The following is a 17408-nucleotide window of genomic DNA, read 5'->3' as shown; positions in this document are numbered from 1 at the left end:
TGGAGCAGAAACGACAGTATCTCTTTAAAAAACTCTTTATTTCCTTTTAAATATTTCTGTTTTTTTTACCTCAAGGTCCTCGTTTGTGTGACAATTTGAACTAAACAGTTCAAATTGAACATTGTCATTAGGAGTCAGTGTAGATGGATTACCTAAGAATCTGCTATGCCAAACAAAAGTGCTTCCAAACTACTGAAAACAAACTGACCCACATCACTAATCTGGAAGCCCAGAAATCTGTTCTGGAAGTGATGAGTTCAGCCGAAGGCTCTCATCAAGAAAATCAGAGCGTATTTGCTAACAAAATGATGACAGTAGAGGAAAGGAGTGGATGAGAGCGCACATGATATAGAGAAGCATAGCTGAAAACAACAGAGCCAATAGAAGGTGCCATATGTCAGGCATTAAATGTGGGTCTCCTAAGAAACTTGTCAGGAGGGGGGGGGATTACAGCAAAGCTGCTTAGTAGCCTAATTAAAGTCCAATGAATAAAGGACAATAAACAAGGACCTTATCCAAATGATACATATGTCATGTGTCTTCCATCCTGCACTATATCCAGGAGCAGGTGTACTTAGAACAGCACAATGATGCACAAGGAAACTCTTATTTTGTAGAATCTGAAGATTATATCAAACATGTTATGCGTATACTTTTCCTTGGTGTGCCGGGTTTTTCATGCTTCTTGCAACACTTAATGTTCTTTTGGTTCTTCCCTGAATTTAGACTCTTCCTTCTTTTGAACTGGGATGCTAGATCATCTGTTGAAGGACTTCTTATTTTTGTAGTGGTTGAAAATGACTGTGGCTGAAATAATGGTCCATCCTATACTTGTTCCCAGCATGTCAAGTACTGCTATTTTGTCAAAGCCCTGGTATCTCAGACAGTATCCTGGCTGGCTGTGGTTCAGAAGGTAGAGCAGGGCGTCTGCTAATTGGATCTCCTTGGGCAAGATACTGAACTCCAAGTTGCTCCTGATGTGTTCATTGGAGTGTGAATGTTGGCTAGAAAGCACTTACATGGATGAATAGGACATGTATAAAGCTCTTTGAGTGCTTAGGTAGAAACGTGCTACATGCATATGTTCTTTGTTGCAAGTTAAGAGGTGCAAGACTAACTGATGAATCATTTTTTTCAAATTATAGGAGAAAATGTTGACATAGAGACATTTTTATATATTTAATAAAGCTTAGAAATGTAAAAATCAAATATCTGTTACATGACAAAAATTTACAAATAAAATAATTTTTACATATCACAGTAATTTGACCACCGCTCCTGTTTTTACTGGTGCAGTGTTCAAAACTATAGTGTCTGCAGCGGGTGATTATTCGATCAGCTCTTCATTATGCTGTGAGTGTCATCAATCCAGCTTTCAGTAAGAAGCACGTGCAGTTCATTGCTACTAATGATTTCGCTGTGGATTTAATTCATACAAGAGCAGAGGGTCTAAACAAAATGAAATATAGATATATATTGTATATATTATTATATAGTCCGGTGCTTTTCAAACCTGGCCCACACACCTTAAACACTGAACATGCAGCACCTCCTGCTGGCTCTTTCCAGGAAGTACTTGGCACTGGTGAGTAACTACAAACCAGCTCATGGAGCAAGGAGGGGACTGCAGCTCAGCATTCCTGTTGTCATACACTGACAGGAGCCAGCTGGAGGCTGGGAGCTAATCGCTTTGATAGGACTGAGCTGCAGATAGGAGTAGGAGTATAGGGTGTGAGTGAGGAAGGAGGAGGAGGAAGAAGGGAGGGAGGAATTCACAGACTGATGGAGGAGGGAGAAAAAAGGCAGAAGGAAAGGTGGGCAGGGCTGGTGTAATCACTTCTGCCTGTCTGCCTGGTACAGAGTAGAGAAGAGGAGGCACCTCTGGTTTATGTGTGTGCGTATGTTAGAGAGAGAGAAGACTTGGTTATGTCACTTCACTCATCCAGTGTGAGCTGTGTGTCGTCCAGTGCCTCAGTGGGTCATGGAAGAAAAGAGGCTGGTGCTGCTGCTGTGCTGCTGCTGTGGGCCCTGGTGGGTAACAGGTATGATGCAGCACTCTTTGATTGCATAGAAGAGATTTGCATAGAGTTGCAAGGTTTTTATGAGAGTGGCGCATTGGCAGCCTGAAGGAGCAGCTTTAGGACACCTCGGGTTTAGAGTGTTTCAGAGGACTAGGTTAATGCAAGTTGACTGCTGCTGTTGAGAGTTAACGTTGAACAGAGTTTGACAAGGCGCTGACCACCGATCACACAGAGGGTGTGTCATACACAGCTAACAAATGCAATATTTAAAGGTTCAGTTGGTGCAGTCAACAAGACAGTCACTAAGTTAATTGTGTTAGGGAGACTGAAGATCCTATTGTTGTCTAATTGTGAAATTAACAGCTATTTCCTCAGGTCATTTCCTCATCTGTTAATCGCAGAAAGCTCATCCCTTGTCTTCATCTACATGTGTGCTTCACTGACTTGATATCTAAGAGATGTTGTAGTGAAAATATGATCCATGTGAATGTATTTTAGCATGGCAAAGTTGGACGAGTGTTGCTGGAGTAAGTTGCAGTGACACTAAATGTCAGTGTTTCCTCGTGCAGGTGTACACTGTGAGGTAGACATCAACGAGTGTGACAGTAATCCTTGCAAGAACGGCGCCACCTGCGAAGATGCTGCCAATTCCTACAGGTGTCACTGCCCTGTGCTGGAGCCCGTCCATGAGCCCTGGGGGGGGCCAGACTGCGACGTCAGGCTCGTCGGCTGCCGGCAGCACCAGTGCCAGCATGGAGCAGGCTGCGTCCCTGTTTTGATCAAGAACGGTGAACACGGCTACACCTGTGTGTGTCCTGCTGGCTGGACAGGAGATCACTGCAATACCTCCACCACCTTCTCCTTCAACTCAGAGGGTTACGTCCATATGCAGTTGCCTGTTTTCAAGAACAAGACAAAGCCAAATGTTCTACACATGCAGCTTCGATTCAGGAGTACTCTTCCTGACATGGTGCTCTACTACCGGGGCACCGTGGAGAACTTTGTCTCTCTCGAGCTTGTCAAAGGCTCCCTCCAAGCAAAGGTAAAATCAGGGAAGCTACTGTGGGCCAATTACCCAGGCCCAGTCAATGATGGAGAATGGCACACGGTAACCGTGACCATGGATGAGAGATTGGTTCTGGCTGTAAAAGGACCCGGCTGTGAGGAAGGATGCCAAGTAAAGAATGAGGGTCGAAACCATCTGATCTTCCTCCAATCCAGCTCCTTCCAACAGCTGTATATAGGAGGGGCACCACAGAAATATGTGGGCAACTTGTCCAGTGGAAAGGCATTCATCGGCTGCATGGAAGACTTTCAAGTTGACTATAAGCTGCTGCTGCCTCAAGATCTCATCAGGGAGGAGAATTCGGGCTTGGAACTGGGATGTACCAAACCAGACTGGTGTGGTGAGGACCCATGCATGCAGCGTGGACAGTGTGTGGATATGTGGGTCGGTGCCAGCTGTCAGTGCCATCGACCGTACTATGGAGAAAACTGTGGAAAAGGTAGGAGTAAACATCTCACCTCTGCTTTGACTGAAAAAAAGGGTTTTCTGGACAAATTAACAGAACAGGGAAAAACTTCTTAGGTTTAGTAACCCAACACACAAAATCCCAGGTGTCCTAGTTATGGTTAGATTCACAGCTCTCCCTTTATTTGGAAATTTTACCTGTTGGGTATAACTATGAACTGCGAGGTCACAAAAAGAGACTTGATTCAAATGTTACATCTTCTTAAAATGCAACCTTAACACAACACCATCTGTAAACATGGTTTGATCTAGTGGATGTTAAGAGGTTACAAGTAACAGCTTTAATGCTAGCTGCATCTGCGTCAACAGCCATATGTTATAAGAAGCAGATATTCCAGTCAAACCAGAAGCACTGAAAAGTGACTCCAGGGTTATATTAAGCAAAATCACCTCTTACCAGCTAAGAGTAATTTCCACCAAAACTAGAATTGTAAGAGGGAAAATTCAAACTAATGATTGATAAAGGCAAAGCACCTTTCAACAGCTCAGTGAAACTAAGCAAAAATGTTTTATCAGACTATGGCTTCCTTTTAAACAATAACATCGGTCAAAATCTGTTAATAATGTTCAAGCCCAGGCCAAGTCTTGAAAATGGTTTCTCATTGTTCAAAGTAGGTTCTGTTTGAGGGGATTGTTGTTGTTGTGAAATTACACTATAGAAATAAAAGAAAATTGAATGAAATTGTTTCAAAAATACTGATTACAGAATGTAAAGTAATAAAATAATAGAAAAAGTAATAAAAGTAAAGTAATAAAAAAGCAGAAAATGACCCAAAATGCATCAGTTAAAAACTGAGTAACACCTTTTTATTTGACCTTAGAGTGCAGTTGTGGTTTCTGCACAACTTGGCATTAATTTAAACTAATTTAGCCAATTACATTTAGTTTTTGAGTAAAAGAAATTACTATTTGCTCTAGGATCTTATATGATATATCACACAAATAATCATAATGAAATTATAATATCATAAAGAAAGAATGTAATAGTAAATGCTACTGATGCTACTGAAGAGCTCACTAACCAACCTCTGCAGTCAGCCTGATTCATACATGTCACAGTGCTCGTCATTTGTTTAGTACTTAAAATCTTAATATGAAAATAAAAACTAACACATTTGCATAATAAATATAATAAAATCTAATAGTTCATGAGATAAAATACTAAAGCTCTGTCCTTCTTCCCCCTACTTCAGAGTACCCTTCCTGGACCTTTGGACATGAAAACAGCACCAGCTATTCTATGTTCAACATATCAGAAACTCACGGTGACAACTTTAGCGTTTCGTTTTTTATGCGCTCTCTCAAACACAGTGGCATGCTCCTGCAGTTCCATCGAGAAGGAGACGCCTACCTGACTATCTACCTGAAAGAAGGCACTGTTGCTCTCTACAGTCCTCACACCACGCTTCTCTCAGAAGCGAGATCAGTTACTGATGGGAAAAATAATTTGGTGATTGTAAAGGTACATTGTGGCCATGTGGTTTTTCCCAAAGCGGGCAATAATCGTGCCTTAGGAAATGTGAGTGTAGAAGCCGGGGATGTGGCATATGTTGGAGGGCTCCCTGCAGGCAAGAGCACGAATGCCTGGGGTGGAAACTTCAAGGGCTGTCTGCAGGACATTCGACTGGATCACAAGCATCTGGTTGCTGAAGGTTATCCAGAGGGGATGGAGGTTTACCAGGCAAGCACCGAGGATAACCTGCTGCCAGGATGCCAAAGTGATGATACGTGCAAGGTAAAGGATGCGGTGCATCCCTGTTTAATTTCTCATGATTTACAGTTTTATTTATAATCATTTATTATGGTGATGGATTGGTAAGTACAGTCCCCTCACAGTGAGGTTTCCTGTTTGGAAACATTTCTATTTGACTACAGACAAAATGAAAATGAAATGAGAGAGATTAATATACGCTGCAAAGTTGATTTATGGGAAAATATATGGCTCTTGTATCTCATGGCAATTGCAGGACTGTCTAATAGCTTGGTTGTGATAACCCTATTATCATTCATCTGGTTGAGAATCCTGCTGATCTGTAAGTTAGCGCTCAATCCTCTTAGTAGCCTTAACCTATGCGGTCGCATCAGGTGAGAGATTTTACAAGCGATGGTCTAATCCATCCATCTGTGTTTGTCTGTGCACAGGATGAACCGTGTTTCAATGGTGGACAGTGTCAGGTAACCTGGAATGACTTCAGATGCAACTGCTCCACCAACTATCGGGGTGAGCTATGCGAGACTCGCTTGTGGTGCGTCGAAAAGCCCTGCCCCGAGGGAGTGCGCTGCATGGAGCTGCAGGATGGTTATGAGTGTGAGTAATCCCTGAGCAGTGATTGGCACTGTGTTTTTTCAAACCAGAGAGATTCAGGTTTATTTGTTTCTGCTCTTTTTCTTTTAAATCAGGAATCTTGTATTAAAGTTTTTAACATTAGATTTTTAGGAGGACCTCTCATGAGATTGACAGAGAGACTCGGTGACCTTAACAGCTCTGTAGCAGGTGCATAAACATTATTTTGCATCATATTGAAGTAGTTTTTTATGGCTTTGTTACGTTCCCCCCGAAGGGGTCTAGGCATGCGAGTGAGGAGACCAGTAAGAAATGAGTCCAGAACAGAATGAAAGGAAAACAGACAGAGGCTTTTAGTAAATAAAATAGTCTTTATTTTAGATAATCTTAACATAAAGAGCCGGCGACGCCGTTTTACCAATAACACTTGGAAAAAGGAAAAGAGGTTGCAACAACAAAGAACACAACAACCAAACAAAAACACACCACGAGGAGGCACTTCCAGGGGCCCACAAGCTCACCCTGTCACTAGCAGCAGCTAGCTTTACTGCTGCCGAGGCCCACAAGCCCACACTACTCACGTGAAGCAGTTACACTGCACACTGCTTCCACACTATAGGATCTCTCCCAACAACTTCAACACCCAATGTGAGAACACCAGAGAAAAAACCACGCTGCTCACAGCTCATCCCCAGCTTAAATAGCCTCAGAGGTGATTGCTGACTGGATTCAGGTGGCAAACGAGGCTAACTAAGAGCAGCTGTGTCCTGGGGAGAGAGGAGGAGGCGGAGAAAAACACCACGCCCACACAAGGGCAGTTTCAGGAGGCCCAGCTAGGGCCGTAACACCCCCTCCCATAAATACAAACCAGTGGTTTGTCACAGAACGTCCTACCCAACTTTTAAACATATCACTTACCATGCACCATAATAACGGTTAGGCATAGCCTCCCAAATCTGCCAAGACCTTTTCGATGGGTCCAAAACACTGAATGGGGTTGGCTCAATTCCCTCAAAATAGTGTCTCGAGTGACAGCCAGATGTTTTTCGAGTCATTACACAAGGAGAGCCCAGCGGATAGCTAGAAGGCCTTACTGAAACACTTTTCAGGCGCTTCTTTGCTAGGTCATGGCGACAGGCATGCTGGTTAGCCAGAGGTGCAGGTTGGAATGGTTGTATCACACCCAATCTGTCACACTGTAGGTCATCTGGACCTGAAAGATGGCTTTTACTGTGTAGCAGCATTGAAGTGGCACAGAGAGCAGGAGCTCCAGCCCCCATCATGTACACTTTCTACAGAGGCACCATCGAGAGCATCCTGTCGAGCTGCATCACTGTGTGGTTTGGAGCCTGCAATGCGTCCTGTCATAGAACCCTCCAACGCATAGTGAGAGCTGCAGAGAGGATCATTGGTGTCTCTCTCCCCTCCCTCCAGGACATTTACAGCACCCGTCTCACTAAAAAAGCCCTTTGCATAGCGGCTGATCCCACGCACCCAATGCAAAGCTTCTTCAAGCTGCTGCCGTCAGGGAGGAGACTGCGGAGTCTCCAGGCCAGGATCAGCAGACTGAAGGACAGCTTCATCCATCAGGCTGTCAGGAAGCTTAACTCCCTCCCGATTCTGCCCCCTCTCCCCTCTTCTCCACCACGGTCTCACTGAACTCTGTCACACACACACACACACACACTCACTCTCTGACGCACTCACTGGCCTGCTCCAGTCACTTTGTGGAGCATTGGACTGCTTAAGCATTGGACCTCATAAGACTTTGTTGTTACACTATCTCTTACCGTACACTACTAAATCCCCATTTGCACTATTTGCCTATTTTGCACCACTATGCCTTCTTACTTGAATATTGTATATTGTATATTGCATAGCTTTTTTTTGTTATACGTAAAATTGTATTGTATTTATTTAAATTTTTACTTTTTAATTATTTTATTTGCATTTTTCTAATCACTAGGGTTTGAGAGTAACGCAATTTCTATTCTGTGTATGTCCTGTACATGTGGCAGAATTGACAAATAAAGTTGACTTGACTTGACTTGAGAGCAACATGACAATGGTTCTACAGAACTATATTGTTTAGTTATCAAGTGTTACTCTTTACTTTGTTGGTGCTACAGCTAATCATTTAGCTCTTTAAAAAATCAAAATAATCTGGATATGAATTTATATAATCTTTGATATTTCTGGTTCTTTTTGTGCTTAAAAATGAATTTTGCAATTTATTTAGGTTTTTTGGAGGGAAAGCAAGAAATCACACTGCTGATGTAGAAGACTAAAAATCTGATGTATCAAATATGATAGACTAGGTAGAGCAGATGGTACATCAGTCAGAAGGTCAGTGGATTGATCCCCGGATCCTCCAGTCCATGTGTCCAAGTCTCTTTGGACAAAATACTTGAACCCCGAGTCTGTGAAAGTTAGATAAAAGCACTTTAAGAGTGTGTGTGACTGATTGAGACTTAATCAATTAGCAGGAATCATTTTTAGTGCTCATCTAATTCTAAAAGTAATTCTTTCCTCCCATTTTTACAAAGTGTTTGCCACAGAAGACTTGCTGAATAAAGCAGGTCCCTTGATCCAGAAGGATATCTGGGCCTGGATTAGTTATTTTCTTAGCATGATGCCACTGTCTTCCAAGTTTTCTTATTTCAGTCTTACAGTGTTATTCAATACTTCCTGAGTCAAGATTCGACTCTAAAAGACGTCTAAGGTGGGCGAAGTCTCAACTCTGATCAAACTTTCAGCCATATCCTTCAGGAAAGACCAACAGACAAATCAAACAATAACCTCCTTGGTGGAGGTGAAAATTAACGTGATGTCTCTGAACCAGCAGCATTTATTTTTTCAAAAATTGTTTCCTAATATTCCTGTTTGTTAGTGCCAGTAACTCTCATGACGTTTTCCCCTCACAGGTTTAACTGAAGCCATTTTCCAGGACAATTCTCTCCAGTACGTTGCCCAAAGCTCCCTGCTGAGCTCCATAACCAACATCACCATGAACGTACGAACACGGGATGAGAACGGGATCTTGCTGCGTTCTGTCAACACAACCGAGGTCTTCTGCCTGGGCCTGCTCAACTCCAGCCTGCTGGTCAAACTGGACAGTGGGGATGGTGCAGAGCTGCAGGCCTTCACGAGCGACAGGACAATCGCTGATGGGGCATGGCATCACATTCAGCTCACCATGGTTGACCCAACACAGTCAGAGTCGCGCTGGCGCCTCACCGTAGATGGACAGAGAGCTGGTGTCAGCTTTGGAACAACTGGCAACCTCAACTTTCTCAATGACACCAAAATCTGGCTGGCAGAAAAATACACAGGATGTTTAGGAGAGGTGAGGCTGGGTGGGGTCTACCTACCGCTCATAAAGGTAGCAGATCCACCTCAGATGAGCCGATTCACCAGAGTGGGTGGCCACGAGCCAAGCATTGGGTGCCGAGGTGCACCTATTTGTGATTCGCAGCCCTGTCTCAACCAGGGTGTGTGTCAGGACCAGTTTAATGAGTTTAACTGCAGCTGCACACCTGGATGGGAGGGGGAGCTGTGTGAAACAGAGATAAATGAGTGTTCTTCAACGCCTTGTGTCTACGGGACATGTAAAGACCTCCTGGCAGACTTCCAGTGTGAATGTGAGCCTGGATACAAAGGGAAAGACTGTGGGGCAGAGGTGGATAACTGTCTGGAGTTCAAGTGTGAGAATGGAGGAGACTGTGTGGAAACACAGGAAACTCACACCTGTTCGTGTCCTCCTGGCTACATTGGAAAGCGTTGCCAGTGAGTATAGCCTTCAGCTTCTCTACAGCGCATTCTTTTAACCCTTGGATGCACAACCTACCAATACCCACATTCTTCCACGAGTGGGGTCAAAAATGACCCCAAATAAAAACAAAGCATTTTTGCAATAAACTGGGTTGTTTTTCTTCAAAATCTTTAAAATGAAGAGTTGTAACATTTTCTTATTCCAGGTATTCCTCATAAAACTGCATTTTTAATTATTTTTTCATTAATTTTAAGAAATTGCAGTTTTTGTATCACTACCCCCCCCCCCTCCACAAAATCAAAGCACTTTTGCAATGGTAAATGGCCTGTATTTATATAGCGCTTTACTAGTCCCTAAGGACCCCGGAGCGCTTTACACATTCACACACTGGTGATGGAGCTACATTGTAGCCACAGCCACCCTGGGGCGCACTGACAGAGGCAAGGCTGCCGGACACTGGCGCCACCGGGCCCTCTGACCACCACTAGTAGGCAACGGGTGAAGTGTCTCGCCCAAGGACACAACGACAGAGACTGTCCAAGCCAGGGCTCGAACCGGCAACCTTCCGATTACAAGGCGAGCTCCCAACTCTTGAGCCACGAGAAAGACATTTCTCTAATTTTGATTAAGATTATATATTTTGTTCAAACAAAAGAGAAATTTCATTTTTGACATGTACATTGTTTACTTTTCATTTACATTTTAGCACTGAACAATCAGTCAATCAATCAGGTGTCAAAACATGTTTGTCCCTATGTCTGGAGGACGAAAAGAGGTCCGGAGACCATAACACAACAAAAACATCTTATCTCCTCTCACTGCGTGCAGCTGTCACAAACTACTTGCTTCTGGCTGTGATCATTGCACACAGGGGTATTGCATTTCAAACAGCAATCAGTGGCTTTGCGATCTTTGTTTCTTGGACACAACTGGCACCTCTTCTTCTTCTGCTGGCCCTGTGTGCTTCTTTCCTGTGGCTGGATTGCAGCCGTTCTTTTTTCACTCCACACCTTCCCGTTGCATCAGTGATATAGGTTGTGGACATCTCTGGACCTGGAAGCCTTCATGACTGGAAGAATGTCTGGCTTGTTCTGTCGCAAAGTTTCCACAATAGTCAGAACCTTCTCAAGGAGATGCTCTGCAAGATGGTGAAGAAGTTGTCAGTGGTGATGTTGTGGCCTGTGTGTCTGAATCCACTGCACAACTGACTGTCAGTGTTTTCCCCCAGATTCTTCTGGGTGTCATCCCCTGGTTGTCTGCCTTGGTACACAATCCCATCAATTGCATATGGGATGCGTGCATCACAAACCCAGAAGGTTTTTATGCCATACTTGGTGGGCTTACTCGGTTTACTGTAGAAGCTGGGTCATACCTCTGAAAGGCACAAGTTGTTCATCCACTGTGACACAATCACTGGGGATGAATTCCTACCTGCAGTTGATCAGGAACAGGTCCCATATGTAGCAGGAAGCTGCCATGTGGTCTGTTTCAGTCGGTTGGCTCTGGTCCTCTTGTCATCAAAGCGCAAGAAATGGCAAATATCTTCAAATTGACATAGTTTCCTTTTACAATGGGTTATGCAGAGGACTCCCAAAAACACGGTACAATGAAAAACAAGTTCATAAATGGAGATAATACTTACATACTGTATATGTTGCTGTGTAAAAATGATCTCGGTGGTGAGACTGCTGACATCAGAAGTGTAAGTGGGACGGTCGGAGTTGCTAAAAATGAAAAGCTCATAGAAGATTTCATAGGAACTGCTTGGGCTCATTTTTGACGCCACTTGTGGAAGAGTGGGGTAGTGATACAAGAACTGCAATTTTTAAACCGCTGGTCTAATGTATGAACCAATATTTCATGTCTGAAAATATTAAGATAGTAAAGCAGCTAGCTCGCTGTACTTTAAGTAGCACAAAGCGGGCATTGTTTCTTTTTTTTTTAGAACCTTACTGTCTAAAGCACCTATCAAGTAAAGGCAAGCAAGATAAACCCAAGATGTTTTGATGAATCAGCTTTTATTAGCCATTCAGTACATTGCTACATCTGTTATCTACCAATTGCATTAGCACACAAGCTAGAATTAGCTACCATCAGTGTAAGTGCTCTGCCCTGCTGGCCATCGTTTACATTCCTTTTTGCGCCTGGACTTTCTCTGTCAACTGTAAAGAAGTTGCTTCTCTTCACAGCTATTCTTCATTTTCACCCACAGCTGTGTGATTTTTTTTTTCTCTTTGCTGCATAAATTTGGCCTCATGTTATAACTGAAGCTCGCTTCAGGTAACACTTACCATTTAACGTTGTGTTTTATCCTTTTTTCAATATACATGTGCCCTGAAAACTATTATTTTTTACTAGAATTAAACACTCTATAAAAAATTAACAATTAGTAAACTAGGTGATGAACATGAATAATCTGCCAGTGTCATCTGAAACAAACAGAAATGCCAAACATTTGATGGTTCCAGCTTTTGAAAGACTTGTTCTTCCAGTCTGTTTTTCCAGTCTGTTTTTCCAGTCCTGTGTTTTACGGAACAAAATATCCAATAACCGGAAGGGCTGATGAGCTTCAGCTACTAAAAATAATCATTAGCTGAAGCTCTGCTGTCGAAAGCCTCCTTGAGAAAATGTGTTTGTGTGTCTAATAGATGGCGTTTTCCTCCTGTGGCATGCAATGCGAACACTGAGTGTCTTAATGGAGGAGTTTGTATTGGAGGCGACTCTGGGGGCAACTGTACCTGCAAGCCAGGATATGCTGGAGACAGGTAGGAGTACGACACTGCACACTCTCCTCTTCCACACCCTGTACTTTTAAAAGTACATCTGAACCACATCTAAGTAGAAAGGTCAGAAGGGCACATGTGAGCTGCTGCTCTGTCAGTCAGTATTGTGCTAAAACCTTGCTGATGTGTTTCAGGTGTGAGACAGAAATAGATGAGTGTGAGTCCAGCCCTTGTCTCAATGGTGCCACCTGTCTCGACAGACTCAACCACTTCCAGTGTGTGTGTGTGTCAGGATACACTGGCACGCTTTGCGATAGCAATGTAAGTGACACACAACTCCATTCACCAAAACTAGTTGTAAGTTAATGTGCTTAGTTCTGCTCAATGGGTTTGCAGTTTGAAATGCCTTTATTTGAGTCAGGTTTCCTTTAGCTACAAGAGAAAATGATTAAACCTCCAGAGCAGTGCTTGAAATTGTGCTTCAGTCTTTATCCACACTTCAAACTAAGCTGGTCTGTGCTGTTCTCTTGCAGAAAGAGGAACAAACAGAGCGAGTTCCATGGTTGGCAGTGGCCATTCCTTTGACCACTCTATGTGTCTTACTGGCCATCCTGGTGGTGTTTTTTCTCATCATGACAGCACGAAAGAAGCGTCAATCAGAGGGCACATACAGCCCCAGCTCACAGGAGGTAGCTGGGGCCAGACTGGAAATGGGCAGCGTCCTCAAAGTGCCTCCAGAAGAGAGGCTTATCTAAGGCTTGAAGCCTTTCCTCACAGACTTACATCCAAAGGATGCATATTAAGGGCGAGAGATCAAATAGTCCTCAGTGTTATCCTTTACACAAGGAAAGAGGTAACAAAATAATCAGTATCACATTTTCTCTCTAGAAAAACTTGTGACATTCACAACTTATAGGTGAAGACTTCAACGTGGATGCTGACAGAGGCAAACTCAGACTGTGCTGGTAGAAAGAGTTTGGTCATTCGATGTTTAGCTCTCGTTGGGCGTTGCTTTTCACATAAATCTGTTTTGCATAAATAAAAAGGAAAGACGAAAAAAACTGCACCACAACAAGGGCTCGGGAGTAGAGCGAGAGCACCACGGAGCCCAACACGTGGAGCTGAACTCCAAAGTGCTCAGGTCCAGATCGAGTCTGAGCTTTTATGGGATGTGATCAGAAGCTAAAATGTCTGCTGCTCGTCCCAGTGACAGACCCCATGTTTTAACTGAGAGAGCCAACGTTAGGTTTTCACGCTGTGGCTGATGCGTGCATGTTGCGCACTACTTTGTTCCCCACTATTTGTGGTAGTTGTAGTTACACACTGAAGTTTTAGATTTTTCTGGAGCCAGACGTCATTTTTATATCCGTCATGTCTTTTGCCATATTGGGTTTTCCTTTCTTTCCTTCCACAGTGAAGCTTTTTTGTCTGAAAGAATGCATTTTGAATTAAATTACCTTGATGTTAAATTTCTAATTCAAGAATGCTGCCAGGGATTCCACTTGCCTAATATAAACGATGTCCCACTGGAAAAGAGCATTGTTAACGTTTTAAAATCAGTCAGGTTACGAGCGACTCGACTACAGTCAGGCGTTGGGTATTGGCTAAGTTGATATATATGCTCACCTTTTTATGCAATTTTTCCAATTTAAAAATAATGAAAACGCTATTAACTCATTCACTGCCAGCCATTGGCAGTGAATGAGTTAAACCCATTGACTCATTCACTGCCATTGACGGCTATAGACGTCAATGGCAGTGAATGAGTTAACAAACAAACAAACAAAAACTGCAATGCCAAAGGATTTGATCAGACTTCGTCGTAGTTTTTCAGAAAACAAAACCCAAACATAACTCTAACCCTCACCTTAGTTGTGTTGCTGGTGACCTGGTGGATGTTAAGAGGTTAAAGTACAATGCAGTATTACTCACGGAGCACATCTGGCTCGGGTTTGTGTGAATAAAACAGTACAGAAAGTTCCAACACGTAACATACCGACGCTACGTGACAAATCCTCGGCATGTTCAGAGGCATGAGAGCCGTTTGGAATGAATCTCTACATGTCAATGTGTTTTACATTCTGACCATGAATCACTTTAGAAAACACTGTCTGATAGGGTTAGGCTTAGAGCAGGGGTGGGCAATCTCAGTCCACGAGGGCCGGTGTCCTGCAGGTTTTAGATCTCACCCTGGGTCAACACACCTGAATCACATGATTAGTTCGTTACCAGGCCTCTGGAGAACTTCAGGACATGTTGAGGAGCTAATTTAGCCATTTAAACCAGCTGTGTTGGTTCGAGGACACATCTAGAACCTGCAGGGACACCGGCCCTCGTGGACTGAGATTGCCCACCCCTGGGTTAGATCCTCTGCTCTAAGCGTGTGTTAGCGCCGCGAGCGTCATTCTGTTGGATTCAAGAATCCGGAGCGTCTCATTTCACGCTACATTGAGACACCTCGGTCCGTGACAGATCGTCGGTCTGTTACGCGTTGGGAATGAGAATCTCTGGAAAGTTTGTGTGGTGGAAAATGCAATCAGAACTCTAAATGGAGCGTGTGGCGAGACGTCGCTGTGGCGAGACGTCGCTGTGGCGAGACGTCGCTGTGGCGAGACGTCGCTGTGGCGAGATGTTGCTGTGGCCTAAGTAGGAGAAAAAAAACTAACTGCTGTATTATATTGTCAATGTGCACTGTATGACTCCACACAGTCAACCACACCATTCTTTATTATTGAGTAATTATAATGTCATTGTTGTTTGCTGTGTTTACTTTGCTGCAAAAGTTGAAACCACTGAATTTGTTTTTATGTTTGTTTATTTTGATGTATTTTTCGTGTCAGAGCGTTTTGTTGTAGAAATGTTACTGCTGTAGTCCGAGGAGGTCACACCTGTATTTGTGGACGTGAATACACAAAGGAAACACACACATACCATTATTACATGTTTATACCTTCCAGTGTTTATCCACTGTGGCCAACGACCAATCATTTCGCTTAATTTCAGCCTGTTGTTTTATATTGTTTCATAAATACTGATCAGACTGAATTTGACCTTGAGAGTAATGTAAAGAATTCCTCATTCAAGTTAACATTTACAGGAAAATTTGAAAGTTGGAAAGTCTGTGCATTTGTAGTCCTGTTCACCTGCTCGCTTGCCTTTTACTCTGTATTCACCAGTGCTGCTGACCTTTACAGTTAATGGATGGTGCAGAGGTCATACACTCATGTAAAACTTTAAAAATCATGGAAAAACACAAACAAGTGACAGCTGAATATTGTGAATGTTTCATGTTTGAAGTTTACATTGATTTTGTTTCATCCAGCCAATTACATCTGCCCTAATACAGATCGGTGGCCAAAAGTATATTCATATCCGTTTCTGTTTTATTGGGTTAGTGAGGTGCCGGATTTCCACTGAGGAGCAAAGCTGCTGTTCTACTCGAGACAGTTCTTAAGGAAGGTTATTCTGATTGTGAGGTTACAATAAACACGATGAACCAACCCAAGTGATGGTTATATATCATAGCTTAGTTTTATTTTGCATAGGATGTGTAGAAGAGAAACGTGCTGGCAGACTGTGTTATAGTTCAGATGTTTTGGTGCTCCGACAACTCTTACACTTGTTCTTGGTTTGGTCTTTTCTTTTGCTAAAGGAACATTTCAGTTCAGTTATGTGCTTATAAATCTCTGTTTTACATGTCATTGTATGTTAATTCCAAACATAAATGTTCTTAATTGATTTGTGGAAGAACTCACGCCCATACAGCACATTTGGAAGGAAGTGGAAGCCAAAACTTCGACCTGAATATGAAATGCTGTTGATAAACATCAGCTGGGCAATGAGGACTACGGGGAGGGAAGCTTTTACACCTACACATTAATGCTCAGAGTTTTTCTTATTATCTTAAGCAGTGTTATATCCACATAATTCTGCTCATTATCTGTATATTTTTTGAAGATTTAAAACATTAGAGTTTAAGTTACAGTTTACCTTGTGTCCTCTGTATGCACAGAGTTTAATCGTAAATGCAGAAATAGACACCCCAAGCAAACATCCCAATCATCAAGGCAAATTTAACAGAATAAAAATATTCCTGCACTATTTACTGTAAATTCAGAGGCTTTATTTGCAAGTCTTGCAACCTGGATGCCCTTTAATATGTAAGTGTTGGCTGGACTATGCTGGTGAGATAAATGTGGTTATTCATGAAGTTTTCTGTGGAAATAATCATACTGTGTTGTAATTATTAGTCAGGCTTGTTTATATTTCTGCAGGGCTCCCATAGTGTTTCATAACAGCCTGAAATCCTTAATTGGCCCCTTTAAAGTGAATGTAGAGGTACGTGCCTTCATAGGATCCTGTGTTATTTGTAGCTGTTTAGGTGTTTTGCATCTTAGAGATGACATATAATACTTTAATCACATGTTGATTAAAGTATACATACAGTATTACACAATGTCTTTTAACAGAATATGCACAGGGTAGGTAAATATCTCAACTACGTACAGAATGATAATAATGATTTTTACACTGGGGGTGTTTTTACTGAAACTGTGCCATGTTAGATCTGTGCACGAGGCACCCGACTCCAAAAGATTACAGTCTGTTCAGAGAGCACTGACAGTTTGGTTTTGTTGTTTAGAAATGTTATTTGGTTTATGAGTGAAATGAATGGGTCAGCACACTGAGACTGTAACGGTCTTACAAAGCTCGTGTGTGTGAAGCTAAATGTATATTTCCCATCAATGTTTCTGGTTACAGTGTTTGTTTATGTATATAAGAGAAACGAGGCTGGATATGGGATCAGGTTATTTTGAAATGTGTCTTAATCAGTGTTAAAGTAAAAATAAAACACAAAATGTATAACATGGATGATCTTTTTTTCTCTGTGACGTCAGTGATGTGTATTTTACATTTGAAGATCCACCATGTCAGGCTTCAGGTGCATTTCATCTAAATGCTAAACACATTCTCAGTACAGAGCATCTGGAGAGTGCTTACAGCACTTCACTGAGTCAACATTTTGTCGTGTTACAGCATTATTCAATATTGAATTACATACATTTCTCACCTCGAA

At 42.5% G+C, this 17408-nt stretch overlaps 1 protein-coding gene across 1 annotated transcript in view; it reads left to right on the top strand.

Moving 5' to 3' along the window:
- LOC146696294 (protein crumbs homolog 1-like) overlaps positions 1-17201 on the top strand; it is a 31563-nt gene extending 14362 nt beyond the window's left edge. Inside the window, exons 7-13 of the mRNA XM_085474381.1 lie at positions 2591-3526; positions 4746-5287; positions 5695-5860; positions 8761-9622; positions 12257-12373; positions 12526-12652; positions 12865-17201. Coding sequence (XP_085330507.1) covers positions 2591-3526; positions 4746-5287; positions 5695-5860; positions 8761-9622; positions 12257-12373; positions 12526-12652; positions 12865-13086 — 2972 coding nt within the window. The 3' untranslated portion in view covers positions 13087-17201. The remainder of the gene's footprint in view (positions 1-2590; positions 3527-4745; positions 5288-5694; positions 5861-8760; positions 9623-12256; positions 12374-12525; positions 12653-12864) is intronic.
- Positions 17202-17408: the final 207 nt, after the last annotated feature.

This window comes from Copadichromis virginalis, linkage group LG12, assembly GCF_057382275.1.
Source record: "Copadichromis virginalis isolate Kocher_CV1m ecotype Utaka linkage group LG12, C_Virginalis_male_GT1.1, whole genome shotgun sequence".
In the NCBI taxonomy this organism is placed as follows: Eukaryota; Metazoa; Chordata; class Actinopteri; order Cichliformes; family Cichlidae; genus Copadichromis; species Copadichromis virginalis.
The sequence above is the reverse complement of the archived record's forward strand: the minus strand, read 5'-3'. Positions and strand labels throughout refer to the sequence as shown.